This window comes from Ipomoea triloba, chromosome 7 (genome assembly GCF_003576645.1).
Source record: "Ipomoea triloba cultivar NCNSP0323 chromosome 7, ASM357664v1".
NCBI lineage: Eukaryota > Viridiplantae > Streptophyta > Magnoliopsida > Solanales > Convolvulaceae > Ipomoea > Ipomoea triloba.
In genome coordinates, this window is record NC_044922.1 from 18289625 (window position 1) to 18305379 (window position 15755).

At 32.8% G+C, this 15755-nt stretch overlaps 2 protein-coding genes across 2 annotated transcripts; one reads left to right on the forward strand and one right to left on the reverse strand.

Annotated features, from left to right (window-relative positions):
- The first annotated feature begins 5388 nt into the window (after positions 1–5388).
- LOC116024265 (F-box/FBD/LRR-repeat protein At1g13570-like) lies at positions 5389–6195 on the forward strand. Its single transcript, XM_031265155.1, has one exon. It carries the CDS (start codon positions 5389–5391, stop codon positions 6193–6195), a length of 807 nt encoding a protein of 268 aa, XP_031121015.1.
- Positions 6196–9986: 3791 nt separating this feature from the next.
- LOC116024267 (F-box/FBD/LRR-repeat protein At1g13570-like) lies at positions 9987–14965 on the reverse strand. Its single transcript, XM_031265156.1, has 4 exons — positions 14198–14965; positions 13903–14055; positions 13657–13794; positions 9987–10235 (listed from the first exon to the last, which is right to left on the reverse strand). The coding sequence occupies exons 1-4, from the start codon at positions 14963–14965 to the stop codon at positions 9987–9989; spliced, it is 1308 nt and encodes a 435-aa protein (XP_031121016.1).
- Positions 14966–15755: the final 790 nt, after the last annotated feature.

A 15755-nucleotide genomic window follows, 5' to 3' on the forward strand; every position in this document is an offset into this window, starting at 1 on the left:
TTTTTTTTTTTTTTTTTTTTTTTTTTTTTTTTTAGTTCATGTTAAGGTGTTTGATAGTTAAAATTAAAAATTCGTGCCTTACATAGGCCCATTACTAGTCACTAAAGCATTTTCGTGTGTTTGGAAACCCATATATCATTTTCCGGGTTTTTGGTGTTTGGGAAGGAAGGGGAAAATAGAGTCAATATTTTGTGGAAAATGACTTCCCCTTTTTTATTTTGGGGGGAAGTCATTTTCCGGATTGCCTTTTTCTTCCCTTTTTTTTTTTTGGTGATAAAACCCAACAAATGACCACACATTACCATCATAGTCATAATCGTAAATGTAGTCAAAGAAGAAACCATCAAACTTGAATCGTGTGTAGTCAAAGAAGAAATCATCAAACTTGAGTCGTGTAAGACTGGACCAAATATTTCTCCATCCGGGGGACAATACAACATTTATAGATTTTGTCTTAGATGATGTTGGATGCTGATAGTGTAAAAGGTATAAATTCAAAGGGTGTGTTCTTAGTTCTTATTGCATTAATATAGTTTCTTCTACAACTTGGAGAGTCTGGTTGAGTGAAAGAGATTAATCCATCCTTATATATTAAACCAAATATTAAGGGTTCGATCTTTTGTTTTGGTATGAAGCCCATCTACACGCTTGCTTTTCAGGAATTGAGAATATTGTCTTTGTTTGAGGTACGTTTCTCTACAAAAGCAGAAATTTTTTTACATAAAGAAATCTTAATGTTGTGCTGTTGTCTTAGTACGTAAGTTTTGTATTGTGTAATGGTTAGCGTGGAACTCCACGAATTGAATGTTTTGTATTAAATTTAAAAAATTAAAGGTTTAAATATAATTGTTTTATAGCAATTTTATACTCGCTCTGTCCCATTTTATCTGTCCTACTTACTATTCATTGGTCAAACCAACTCTTTCTTTTTTGTTTATTTTCTTTATTATTTTTACTTGTTTTTAAATTTGAATTTTTTTGTGTTTAATAGTACTTTTAGTGTAGTTTCTAAATATATAAAGTTTGTATATTAATATTAAACTTAATATAATGAAAAATTGAATTAAAAATAACTTCAGTCATAACCGAAACAGACACATCAAATGGGATGGAGGGAGTATTAAATACAATGATTCCAAACCTAATTAGCTTGTATACTACATTACTACGCACTCCACCATTTTTATTTTTCTGAAAATAAAGCTAAATATATTTTGCGATAATTATATGGAAAGCCTAAAAACTTTGTGAAAAAATATGTGACAATTGTACCAAATTATGCATAAATACTATCTTAAAATCTCTAAAATTTGACAAATTAATGTATTTTGTAATAAGTATAATTTCTGACGAAGTATAAATTTAATATAACATGAATTTCTTAAGTTTTAGTACAAAAGTGCAACATAAAATTATTTTTAAAAAATATAATGTATGAAAATGTTTACTCTATACCAAAAAAAAAAAAATTATATAAAGTGCCTTCAATTCATGGGAGACTCATACTTAGGTTTGATTGTCAGAGTTCAAGCCAGACTTGCCGGCTGGAAAAGGAAAACACTCTCATTGGTAGGTAGAGCTGCTCTTAATTCAATCCGTATTATCGGCTATCCCAAATTATACTATGCAATCGACGCTCCTTCCACAGGGAATTATATTGCGGTTAGAACGACAGTCTCGAAACTTCCTAATGGGAGTTGCCGAAGGGAAAAGAAAATGTAGTTTAATTGGATGGCAGACGGTTACACAGAGTAAAGAAAATGGAGGCCTAGCTAGGCATTCGAAATCTTGATCTTATGAACAGGGGCGGAGCCAGAAAACTCCAGTTGGGGAGCCAATATGCTAGAGAAAATTTGCCGTTGTTAGTCGACATTATAATTAACCGTACTATATTATTATATAGATATACTATACATTATTGTAATTATTATTGATAATGATTTCTAATTATACTCTGTATGTATGAAATATATAATTATATGAGTAGATTGACACGAGTGTCGATCATTACTTTTGATTTTTTTCATATAACACAAAATATCATAATAATAATAACAACAACAACAACTATAAGAACAACAACATTTATTTAAATATAAATTGTCAATTTTTATCAAATAAAAAGTTTTGTCAATTATTTTGTCACCAAATTTTTTCATAATTAATTGATATTCATTTTACTGATTAACAATTTTTCAAAATTTGAGAGATAAAGACAAAAATCAATATCACAAATTAAACAATCAATATTAATTTTTGACAATTTCAACACTAATTATTTAAACAAGCAAATGTACATCTTCAAAGTGTAAATAAATAATTAAAACACACAATAAATAATTAATTAATTAATCAACATAACTAATAAAACTAAAGCATATATCTCAAATTTAGAGATTTTTTTTTAAATAAAATGGATATTTGAAAAAGAAAGCTTAATTCATTGAATCAGCAACGAGATAGTCAACAAGGAAAATCGGAGGAGTATCAAACCACTCCCCGCAACCTGACTCAGAAACGGCCGCCCTAGCAACATAGTGAGCGACGCAATTCGCAGATCGCCTAACAAAACCGAATTTGACATCATGAATCAAAGATGCCAATTCTTTAATATTGTCTACAATCAAACCAAAAGCAGAATAAAAAGAAGTACGTACATGATAAAGCATTAAATAACAGCTGTGAGTCGGTCTCCACATCCACATTCCCCATGCCTGTGTCCTTCAACCAGCTAAGTGCCTCCCGCATGCTTATAGCCTCGGCCTCCTTCACATCAAAAGCACTGGACAAATGCTCATTTTTAGCCGCCAAAAACCCACCCTCTTCATCCCGCAGTACCCACCCTATCCCCATAATATTTCGGTCATGTAGAACCGCCACATCCGTGTTTAGCTTGAGTCGACCACGCATAGGCTTCACCCAGCGAATCGAGTGTCTGCTGTCTCTATCGTGCTGTGGAGATTCATTGGCAGCCCGCCAATTTAACAACAATGAAGCTGCACACTGAATGACCATATTGTGATTAAAGAGGGACCCCTTCCATACACTTTCATTTCGACTACACCATAACCCCCAACATGTCATCACAAAACTATCCAATTTATCACCATCTAAACCCTTGAGACACTCAAAGAACCAATCAGCAAGATTAGAGCTAGTAGTGTTACCTTGCAGCACGCCCAGCTTCAGCCATAATTTCTTAACCTCTCTACACTTGAAAAACAAGTGACACGCAGATTCCTCTTCGGCCCTACACATATGACAATTGATAGCACAATGAACATGGCGGGTTAACAACACATCACGAGTTGGTAAGAAAACAGAGGCCAATTGCCAACAGAAAGTTTGACCTTGGGTGATAACTTTAGTTATTTGATTTATTTCTTTCTATTTAATGAATTTAAACTTTAATATATATTTTGAGTTCACTTAATATAGACATAATAGATTATTTTTAAAAAAAATTAGAAGGGGGCCAAAAGTATATTTATCCCTACTATATCAATATATACATACATAATTATTAAAATATTTTAATGTGGGGTAGGGAGTGGGGTGGGGGTTAGGGGGGTCAGGGCCCCCCTACCCCATAAGGTGCCTCCGCCCCTGCTTATGAACCAAGCCCTTCTTTCCAAGCTTGGCTGGAGACTACTTAATGATGAAGATGAAGATTGTCTATGGGTTAAAGTCTTTAAAGCTAAGTATACTAATGGAAGTTGTGACCCTTCCGCAAATTATGCCGTGGACCCAGGTCCACCTTGCAAGGTGGACCTGGGTCCAATACGACGTCGTTTCACTATATATATATATATATATATATTTTTAAATTATTAAACATATAACCCTGAAATGTGTGAATGTGGAGGTTTCAAATTGTGAATATGGAGTATAGAATTTGTGAATGTAAAGTTATGAATGTGTGAATCTGTAATAGAATTAACAGAGTTCTAGCAGCCCTGAAATGTGTGAATGTGGAGGTTTCAAATTGTGAATATGGAGTATAGAATTTGTAAATGTAGAGTTATGAATGTGTGAATCTGTAGTAGAGTTAACAGAGTTCTAGCAACTTGTAGCCTTGTAATGTGTGAATGTGGAGTTCCTAAGTTGTGAATATGGAGTATAGGACATGTGAATATAGAGTTTTGAATGTGTGAATGCATAACAGTGGTAATATAGTTACTAAACATATAGCCCTGTAATGTGTGAATGTGGAGTTTTCAAATTGTGAATGTGGAGTATAGGGTTTGTGAATATAGAGTTTGTGTTCTGTTGCGATGAGGGCCGTTATTATTATTATTATTTTTAATTGTGAAACAGATCCACGGCATAACTACTGTGACCCTTTTGCATGGGCTCAAAAGTCCAGTATGTCCAATGCCTGAAAAGGCATTCTTGAGTCTACCCCTATCCTAATTAATCATTATTGCATGGACCATGGTCCACACAGTTAAGTGGACCATAAATAAAAAGTACATTTTTAATATACTAAAAGCACATTATTCTTGTACATAAAGTATATTATTTTAGGGTACTCTATTTAAATATTGAAAGTACATTATTTTATATATAGTATGAAATAATGTACCTTCAGCACAACAATAATGTACTTTTAGTATGATAAAAGTGTACCTTGTATTCATGGTCCATACACAATAATTTGTCTATCCTAATGGAGGGCATTCTTTACCCAGCTTCTTTCCTTCTCATTGCTAGTAATTCTATTCCTCTCTACGAAATAATGTAATTTGAATTCCTATTTTATTTCCATCAAATTGCAATTTTTTCCTCCATAATTCCTTCCTCCTAAGTGAGTCCCAACCAAACACACTATAAATTGTCAAAATGTGGTCATATGTTGCCACTCTTGAGGGGCATAAATTACAACATATAATGAAAATATATTGTCACATTTTGACAATTTAGGTAAAATATTTATACCATTTAAAATTAAAGGGGACATTTATAATTCACCTATACTCTATGGAAATAAATTACAATTTTTTATTTTATTCACCAATAATATGTTAACATTTATTTTTTAGGTTTGAGCATAAAAGAGTAGCAAACCTCTCCCAACACAAACGAATCGCCGCTAGCCGCCTAGCAAACCTCTCCCAACACAAACGAATCGCCGCTAGCCGCCTCTCTCTGTTTCGCCGTTCCGATCACAAGCTCTTCTCAATCCCAATCTGCTGCGTTCCCCTGTGTGTATGTTTGAATCTTTAGGGTTTAATGTTCATTATATGTTCACAGTGTGATTGAAATTGATTTCGACATATGATTTATTTGCGTTTTCTTCTCTGCAATTGGCTGGGCGGATTTTAGGATTTTGTTTTAATTTAAATTTTGTTTGTTCTTTAATTTGCATATGTTGAAGTGATATAAATGATGTCGGGGAGGAGGAAAGATAAAATCAGTCAACTTCCGACAGAAATACTTGACAATATTATGGGATTATTGCCGATTCAAGAAGCTGCTAGAACTGCAATTTTGTCTACCATTTGGAGAGATTGTTGGTCGAATCTCACAGAACTTAAATTTGATCTTCAGTTCTGTTCTTATGTTTGGAGGAAATATTCTGGCAGTTATAACAACACATCAACCTGTATGTATATAATCAACAAAGTCCTCATGCAACACAATGGACCTATTCGGAAATTTGTCTTCGATTTCAAGTTTGAGCGTGACATATCAATCAGTAATGCGCCTAATTCTCGGAAGTTTGACTTTGATCAATGGTTCCTTTTTATCACTCGAAAAGGTGTTGAAGAAATGACCATTACTTTTCCAACAACTACTATTGCAACTTATGAAATAAATAAATACTTCAGGCTCCCAAATTGCATATTTTCTTGCTCAACTCTCAAGAGGTTGCATCTCAGCGGAGTATTAGTTGCACCAACAATAAATGCCCCTTGCATATTTCCGAATGTCACTGAACTTAGTTTTGACGAAGTTGTTTTTGGTACTATTAATCTGGATTGTGTTATAGATGTTCCTGTGCTTGAGACTCTCTCATTTAGCTATTGTGAAAATGCGTCATATTTCAACATTAAGGCTCCAAGGCTTGACAGATTAACACTCAATGATTATGAAATTGAAGATGATATTGAGGTTTATCGCATTCTCCCGGTTAACTTGGACTTGTCATTTATTCGTACTCTTTGTTTGAATTTTAATTTGAAGGTATATTAACTGTACTAATTTTTTTTTTTTTGGATTATTACTTATTTGAAATATATTTTAGGAGCTAATCCCTTTTAAAACATTTATTATTTCCAAGCATTTTGTCGGTGAACTTACTAGATGGCAACGTGAACTAAATATGGAGCGCTTGGAGTTATCACATGTCGAATTTCATGATGATTATGAGTTTTCTTCATTTATTCATTCATTACGAATATGCCCAAAATTACGCAAGCTCGACATAATGAGTTTATGGGTAATCTTCATTTTCATTGATAAATTATTTAATGAAATTGTATTTGTTTCTATTATTTTTTTGCATTACTTAATACTAGTGTAAAAGATGAATTGATTGACTTTTTTTTTTTTTTTTTTGAAGTTTGATGCAAGAATCTCTGACTCTATACTTTGGGATGGATTGCAAAGTGTGGCTAAAGTGCTAAAAATGTTTAACACTTTCAAGCTTAGATTATTCAATGGATCGAGGTCTGAATTGCAATTCATCAAGATGCTGCTTGCTCACTTTTCCGCACTTGAAAAGGTTGTCATTATTCGTCGGGCGGATCTTGACTCCCATGATGAGTTTGAAGTCATGCAAAAGCTTTTACATTTTCCTCGTGCATCAAAGAAAGCAAAAATCATTTACATATAAGTATCTTATTTTTTTTGGTAAATAATATTTTTATTGAATTGAATTTATGCATCTCCTTGATTCACACACTCTAATTAAGTTCAATAATGTGTAATGGACTAATGGTTAGCTCGAGTATCCTTACTAGTTGAACCTACTAGCACACAATCCTTTTTTGGTTTTGAATTAATCTTTTGGTGCTAGCTATGTATCTATAAATATGCCAAAAAAATGAAGATATTTTGTTGTGTTTTATAAAAATATAAGGATTTTTTTTTTCAATAATGATGTAATGTCATCATTCCACCAAGATGAATTGTGTGGAATGAAATAGAAGAAAATGCAAAGACATGTACATGAAAAGTTTAGAATACATCATATTGCTTCAATTCCCCTATTTATATAATGTGGCTGTAGCGGTACAAAACTTTGAACCTAGTATGATGTAGCGGTACAAAACTCTGAACCTAGTATGATAGTAGTGCAGAAACTCACCCATTTTAATATTGTTTTAATGGAGTAATCTTCTAGGTCCTCCAAAAGTCTTGAAGTAGAGCTATCTTCAATTCTTTGTTGTTACACTTTTTCCAATGTTAATGGAGTAATCTTCTAGGTCCTCCAAACTGTACATTTCTGTGCAATAACATCAACAAAAACTCAAATCCGAAAATCGAATATTCACTATACTGCTTGAAGGAATTGAAGTTCCACTAAACTAACCTCCACTACCAAAAAAAATTAGTGATTTAGCAACATAATATTAATGGTGGTTTGTTATAACCGCCGCTAAGTAAATGTTTAACAACAAACCGTCACTAAAAATAAGTGGCTAACTTCCCCTTCTTATAAAATTCTCCATTCTCCTTCAAAGGAGCTGCTTCTCCCCCAACTATTCCTTGATGAAAGCTGGGTGGTTTGAACTTTGAAGGAGGAGAGATTAATTAGGTAGTCAAAGAAACAGCTGGTGCATGTAATTATATACTATTTTTGATGTGTTGATAAGTAAAGGCCTAAAGGCCTAACAATATTTGCATGATTTATGAGATAATCATAATTTATTGCTTACTTATATTATCTGACTTGAATGTATCCCAAATTTTCAATGCAAAAATAGCACATTATTTGCAGCGGTTAAAAAAATGTAGATAAGCAAGTGATCCATACATGTGATTAATATCCTTGCTGTAAATGGTGATTCCAGGATCCTTGAAAATGTGCCCTACAAAAATTAATGCCTAACTTATTTATTGATAGAATCACTTCACTTGAAGGGAATGCCAAACTCTATGTCATATGCACTGTCTCTTAGGATGACAAGTATTTTTCTAGGCCTTCTCTATGTGTAGTATTTGGGGGATTTGTTAAAGGGTTGTCCAATCCTGCGACCAACGTTGGGAGGGGCCCTAGCTCTTTTTTTTTTTTTTTTTTTTAAAGTTAAAAAAATTATTGCATATATGCAAATATTTGAATCAATGACTTCAAAATTATTTATTAATTTTAAATCTACTTAACAATTACAAATATTTGATTAAAAAACTTGTAGGATACAAGAATTGAAGATGATTTTCATTAAATCTTATAATTTTCTTTCATTTCTTTTTTGGTTGTCTAGGACTTCAAAGGTTGTAAAAGGGCCCGTATGAGTGACTCAAATATGAGACCTCATCTCATCTCATTCGCACCCGTTTGGTATTTGTTAGTTCCATATAATAGCATGAGAGCCCCAATAAGATTCAATGCTATGAGTGCGAAATCACTAAGAATGTGACTTTACTATAGAAATTATGTTTCATTTTAGTTTACTAATTATAAATGTACTAAAAAAAATTGAATGATCATTTTATGATACAGAGTGTGGTAACAAACAAGCTATAATAAGTAATCAAATATTGATTCTTCATATGCACCTAATAAGCCAATGTTTGCATTGTTTTATTTTATTTGAATATTTTTAAAATTATACAGTTTTAAAGGGATCAGTACTTTTGAGTTCTATCAGCAAGAAAAATTAACACAATCAAGATTGAATCATTTTGTTTGAGACTCACCAAGAAAAATTGTATTGGATGCAAGATTTGGAAATGATTAACACAATCAAGATTAAATCATCAATTAGTAGGTATAGATTCATACTCGAAATGCTTTTTGTGAAAATGCAAAAGGTTTAGAGTTCTATATATTGAGATTGAACGATATGATAGGTTTTATACAATTTCAATGCTAACTTAGCTTGCGCTACTCATTTATTAGTTTTGAATTCATATTTTAGAAACTTAATATTTAAGCAATATAATTTGAATTGGGATTTTGAATTATTGTTCTTGTTTCTACTTTAGTTTACTTTTGATTACCATGTCAATCTATTTATGGATTATGTTTTTGTTTTAATTTGTTTGCTCTTTAATTTGCATATGTTAAAGTTATTGGATTATGATGGAGAAAGATATAACCAGTGAACTTCGTGTGGCTATTTGCTAGGTTTTTTATAATCAACAAAATAGTCATGTAGCACAATGGACCTATTTAGAAATTTGAGTTTCTTGATGATGATGAAGCATGACTGGTTATGGAGGATAATAGTCCATTTTATGACAGTAATGTTTTGAAATGCGCCTTTGTTTTTATTACATGCTTCCGCCTTACACCGAAGAGATTGCGTCTTTATTGAGTATGTGTTGTTTATTAATCGTTGCATATTTTCAAATGTCATTTCACTTTGTTTTGAATATATATGTTCATTTTGATCCTGCAAGTGTAGTGGAATTTTCTGTTGATGATCTTGTGCTTGAGGGCCTCTCATTTGTTTGATAATGATTTAGTGACTAGTAAATAGTAATATAATTGGCCTATCTACTACAAGAACTTTTCTGACTATCAAATGCCTTAACATTATATTGTTAGATGAACTAATTTATGAAAAAGAGCAAATCATAATTGAAGTAATTTATTAACAAAAGCAAATAGAGTAACATTCTTAATTGCCCACAATGCTTGCGGATTACAAATACCTCATGCTAAACAACTTTTTTTTTTTCGAAAAACAACACACTTTATATTAATCACTCGAAAGTCACTCCTCTCTCGTAAACACACTCTCGTATACATGCATAGGCTTATAGTAATTGGCCATGCCGACAATTTCTGCGTTTGGAGATGCACGAGGGAAGCATTACAACTTCCTTTGGATTTTTCTCACTTTGGAGGCATTCATACCCAAACGCTTCAGAATAACAACTCTTTCTAGGGCAGGGGATTTTGAGAGCAGCAGTTTCATAAAAAACATTTCGAATGCAGATCCACTGAATGATTCAATCTGGATTGTGTTAAGCATCTGCATCTTCAACTCTTGAATAACTAAGCAACCATCCGGATCCTCCAAAAGCCTTGAAGCAACTTCTTTGTCATCATCCTCCCAACCCTATAAGTCAATAATAAATGAAAAACAAGCACAACTGTGAGGATATTTAAAAAAAGTAAAACAAGAAGTATCATACATGATTGCCAAATATATATACTCTACCTAATCCTCCATAATCTGCAGTTCACATAGGCTGGGGCATTTTTTAAGCAATTGCATAACTCCGGTGAGCTGCCTCCCACAACCAAAACTTATTTCATACAGCTTCATCACTTGCAGATTTATTGCAGTTGGAAACATAGATGCATCCATGCACTTGAAAAATAAGAATAAAGAAACAAAATTAGCTACCACAATAACTTTAACAAGCCACAAGGTAAATAATTATATCTATCCATCCATTTGCATCAAGTAAATAGTTGGATGAATGCACATTGTTGAAAGGCCGACCTCAATTCTAGTCAATCAGTTGATAACATTAAGTGTTCTCTGCTTTATAAATTATATTTTGCAGATTAAATTAGTGGTTATAGGTCTACAAAATTTGAATGCCAAAAATAGGTTTGTTTTGCATTTCATATTATAGAACTATGTTCTGATTTCTTTGTTTTTCAATTTGTGTTTGTTAGAGCGAATTATCTGGATTATATATGGCAGGAAATGACAGAATTTGTGAACTCCCCTTGGGTATAGTTGACAATATTTTAGAATTTTAACATTGTTGCACCAAAACTTGGTAGTTAGGAAATCATCCTGCCCGAGTGTTCTTGTTATTTTTACAAAGAATTTGGTGTTCTGCCGCCTAACTTGGACTTGGGATCTATATCAAGTCTTGATTTGAGTTGTTCCACTTGTTGCTTTGAGGTAAATTGGCTTGATGACACTTTTTTTTTTTGTTTAATTCTGTTTCTATAAAATGTTTTTTAGGAACTAATCTAATTGTCTTTCTCTTGGTTTCCAAGGTGTTTATTGAAGAACTTACTAGAGTGGGACATGCACTTGCACTAAATGTTAAACTCCTCAAGCTAGCTATATATACCGTACCAATTTATAGCTCTTTGCCAAAAAATATAAATAATTCTGCATTCATGCATCTGCTGGGAGCATGCCCAAAATTATGCATATGGGATCTAAAGGTAATCTTCATTTGTATATATATGGATCAATTGTTCCATAAAATTCTGATTGATTCCATTATTGTTGCATTTCAAATTTGTTATGTAAATTATGGACCGATTGCTTATTTATTTTTATGTTCTGTTATTAGTCATTGAAGTTAAATACAGAGGATTTTGTGCTTATGGAGGAACTTAGCAGTGTGGCTCGAACACTGAAAATGCTTCGCACTTTGAAGTTTATCCATTTTAATGGGATGAGGTCTGAAATGCAATCTATCAAGGTGTTACTTGCTTGCTTTCAAGGAATTGAAAAGGTTGTCATTGTTCAAGGTTGGATTAGCCCCGATAAAGAGTTCAAAATTATGCAGGAACTTTTACGTTTTCCTCGTGCCTCTACAAAAGCAGAAACTTTTTACATATAATAATCTTAATTTTATGCATGCTGTTTCCTTAGTAGGTAAGCTCTGTAGTGTGTAATGGTTTATGGGATTGCTTACTAGGTTTGAATGTATTATCACAACTGTACTTGGGTTTAGGTTAATTAATTGTTTGTTCCCCTGGTAGAGAATATTATTTATTTTATTCAAAGGTAGCTTTGTGGTTATCTGCTTTGCATATTTGGAAACATAGGAAAAAGTCCTAATTGAACACAAGTCGCCAATGCTACAATTGAACGTAGTAAGGATTGAATTGCAGAATACGACATAGAAGGAACATTTTGAACTTATTATAGAATGAATTAAAATACATACTAAATGTATTTAATTTTATATTTATGTATATTAAGGTTTAGATCGATTTATGAATATATAGAATAAATATTATGAATATAGTGTGTGATAATATTATTAAATATGATTAGGCTAGAGCATTGACTATTACAAGCATAATGCATACATAGCAAATTGACAATTTACTAATTTAGTTTTAACTTACAACTACAATTACAAACATGCAAAATGGAATATACAAATTTGAATTAATGTCATATGGGTTCCTTCGAATATAGTGGTTTTGCCACGTTATGCAATAAAAACTAAGGACACACCTTATACATATCACACTATCATCGTCAGAAACAAAATTCAATACTTATAAATATTCAAGGGGATAGTCAGAGACAAAATCCAATACTTATAAATATTCAAGGGAGACATTCTTCAAGTCTACTGCTTAGCAAAATAAGATGTCATCCTTATCTCATTCTTCAAATCTACTGCTTAGCAGATGTCATCCTTATCTTATAAAAATGTTTACAACAATTCTTGACAACCATTGATTACATTTCTACTTTAAACCATGAGTCTTATCTCAACATATAAAAATGTCAACAACTCAACATGAAATGAAAAATAAGTACAAGTACACCCATGAGGAAATTAAGAAAAAAGAAATCGTAATTGCCAATAGGATCGGTTTCTTACTCCACATAGAGTGCATAGAGTAAATTTCTTAACACAGCTACCGGCATGGCGCAAAATATCCAATGTCATTTATCATGTTCACCAAAGCTAATGTCATTTATCATGTTCACCAAAGCTACGCTTTTATCACCTTTGCATCTTTCGGCACACTCTTAAAAATTCCCCATTGACCACATTTCCCCCAGGGCCCAACCGAACATGGAGTTATTGTGTTCCATGCAAATAATTTGGGCTTTTGGAGATGCACGAGGAAAACGCAACAACTCCCTTAGGCTTTTGAAAGCTATGGATGTGTCAATATAATGAGATTCCATAATAATACAATTGTTATGCCGTGGACCCAGGTCTACCTTGTAAGGTGGACCTAGGTCTACATTCACATACACTATACTCTACATTCACACTTTGTAAACTCCACATTCACACATTACAAGATTATATGTTTAGTAACTATATTACCACTGTTATGCATTCACACATTCAAAACTCTATATTCACAGGTCCTATACTCCATATTCACAACTTGAGAACTTCACATTCACACATTACAGGGCTACAAGTTGCTAGAACTTCTTAACTCTATTACAGATTCACACATGCATAACTCTACATTCACGATTTCTATACTCCATATTCACAATTTGAAACCTCCACATTCACACATTTATGGGCAACTCTACATTCACATAATCATAAATGTACATTCACGATTCCTATATTCTACATTCACACTTTGAAACCTCTACATTCACACATTTTGGACAACTCTATATTCAGAAATATGTTTACTACTTATAAAAAAAAAAGAAGAAGAAGAAGACAAAAACGACGTAGTTTTGGACCCAGGTCCACCTTGCAAGGTGGACCTGGGTCCACAGCATAATTTGCCATAATAATAACTTTCTCTAGTGCGGGGAATTTTGAGAGCAGCATTTTTACAAAAAGGATTTCAACTGTGGATCCACTAAATAATTCAATCTTGATTGTGTTAAGCATCTTTAGATCCTTAACAATAAAGCAACCATCTAGATCCTCCAAAAGTCTTGAAGTAGATTCTTCATCACATTTGCATACTGCCTATAACTCAAGAAGAAATGAAAGACATGCACAACTGTGAGGACATTTGATAAAGAAAAAACAAAAGAATCATAAATGCACGATTGCCAAATTAAATGTATACTCAACCGGATCAGCCATAATTCCCAGTTCATATAGGTTGGGGCATTTTTGAAGCAATTGCATAACAACCGTGAGCTGCTTCCCACAACCAAAACTTAAGTAATCCAACCCTAGTACTTGGAGATTTATTGCATTTGCAAACAAAGATGCGTCCACATACTTGAAAGATAGTAATAAAGAAATAGAAAAAATTAGGCAGACAATTAAGAACTTTAACAATTAAGCCAGAAGAAACTAATTAAATTAAATCTGTTGTCCATATATCCATATTTGCATAAAGTAAAATGAGGCAGATTCTCACCAACAAGGAAGAGCCACACAACCAAAGACTCTTAATTGCTTTCAAATGTGGTGCCAACCATCTTGATTCAACCACATCATGCACAAAATAACGAACATACAACTTTTCAAGTTTTGAAGCGCTGATCTCAAATTTATTGATCCCTCGACATTTAAAGAAAGCCAGCTTCTCAAGGTTAGGAATACTGATACTAATACTAGAAGCAGTTTCATTAACAGTGGGCCTAAATTCAACACCTGAGAAAAATAATGAAGTGACATTGAAAAATATACCACCAACATTATTTACCGGCAAATCAATAATGGGAAATTCGACCCTCAGTTGCTTAATTGTCCGGCACGAGAGTATACAGAATGGCAGCTTAAATCCAGCCTCTCTACCATTACAAAATGATATGTGAAGCTCCTCCACACCATTTTTTGATAGAAAAAGACACCACCTATCGAAATGAGACTGCTGATAATCATTTCCAATATCCAGAGTAAATTTCTTAATTGGTCCAGCACGGGAAAGGAGAATATTATCTATTATGCCAGCGAGAGTTCTGCCCTTATCTTCAAAGTAGCCCTGTTTGACTCTATATGAGAAGTTAAAATCGAACACAAGCCTCCCACGCTGGGACCAAACATCATTCCAGTTGGTTGAGAGTAGAGCAGTTCTGGCAGTGTCTTGGGTGGGCAAACACTCCAAAATTCTGTGCTTTACCTCTACCGGCAGAGAACTTATTAAATCCCTACGTGTGGTTTTGATTAGCCGACGCCTACCCATTAAACCGATGCGTCACTCGAAATCAAAACCTAAAATCCTTCTAAATTTAGTATTTGGTAAATAAAACGAAATTAGGAAGCTAAGAAGTGGGGAGAAAACAGAGATTGGGGGAAAAGTGACAGAAACCCTAACCTCTGATGTTTGGTTTGCTTTGGGCCTTTGCGGGTTAGGAAATCTTGAAGATTAGACGCCGGATGGAGAAGACTAAGGCCGGCGGCCGGTGGAGCCGAACGGAGACTGGAGAATCGCGGCGGAGAGACAGAGAGACGACTGATTTTAGTCTTAGAATAATTCAAAGTAAATTGAAATAATTTAACCTTGTGTATTTTTAATATATATATATATATATATATATATATATATATATATATATAGATTACTATATGATATATATTATAGTATTAAAAAAAATATTACTATATTATGTTAATGTACGTAATTAAATTCCTCTCATGATAATATTAAAAAAAAATTCCAACAATCAAATTATTATATGATTTATATTATAGTATTCCCAAAAAATATTACAATAATATGTTAACGTACGTAATTAAATTCCTCTCACGATAATATTAAAAAAAAAATCCAACAATCAAATTATTATATGATGTATATTATTGTATTCAAAACAAATATTACTATATTATGTTAATGTACGTAATTAAATTCCTCTTATGATAATATACCATGCAATTCAATTATGGTTCAAATTTTTAATCTTGCATATTTTTTTACTTTATATTTGTAAATAATCCAGTTACTATATAATGTATATTATAGTATTCAAAAA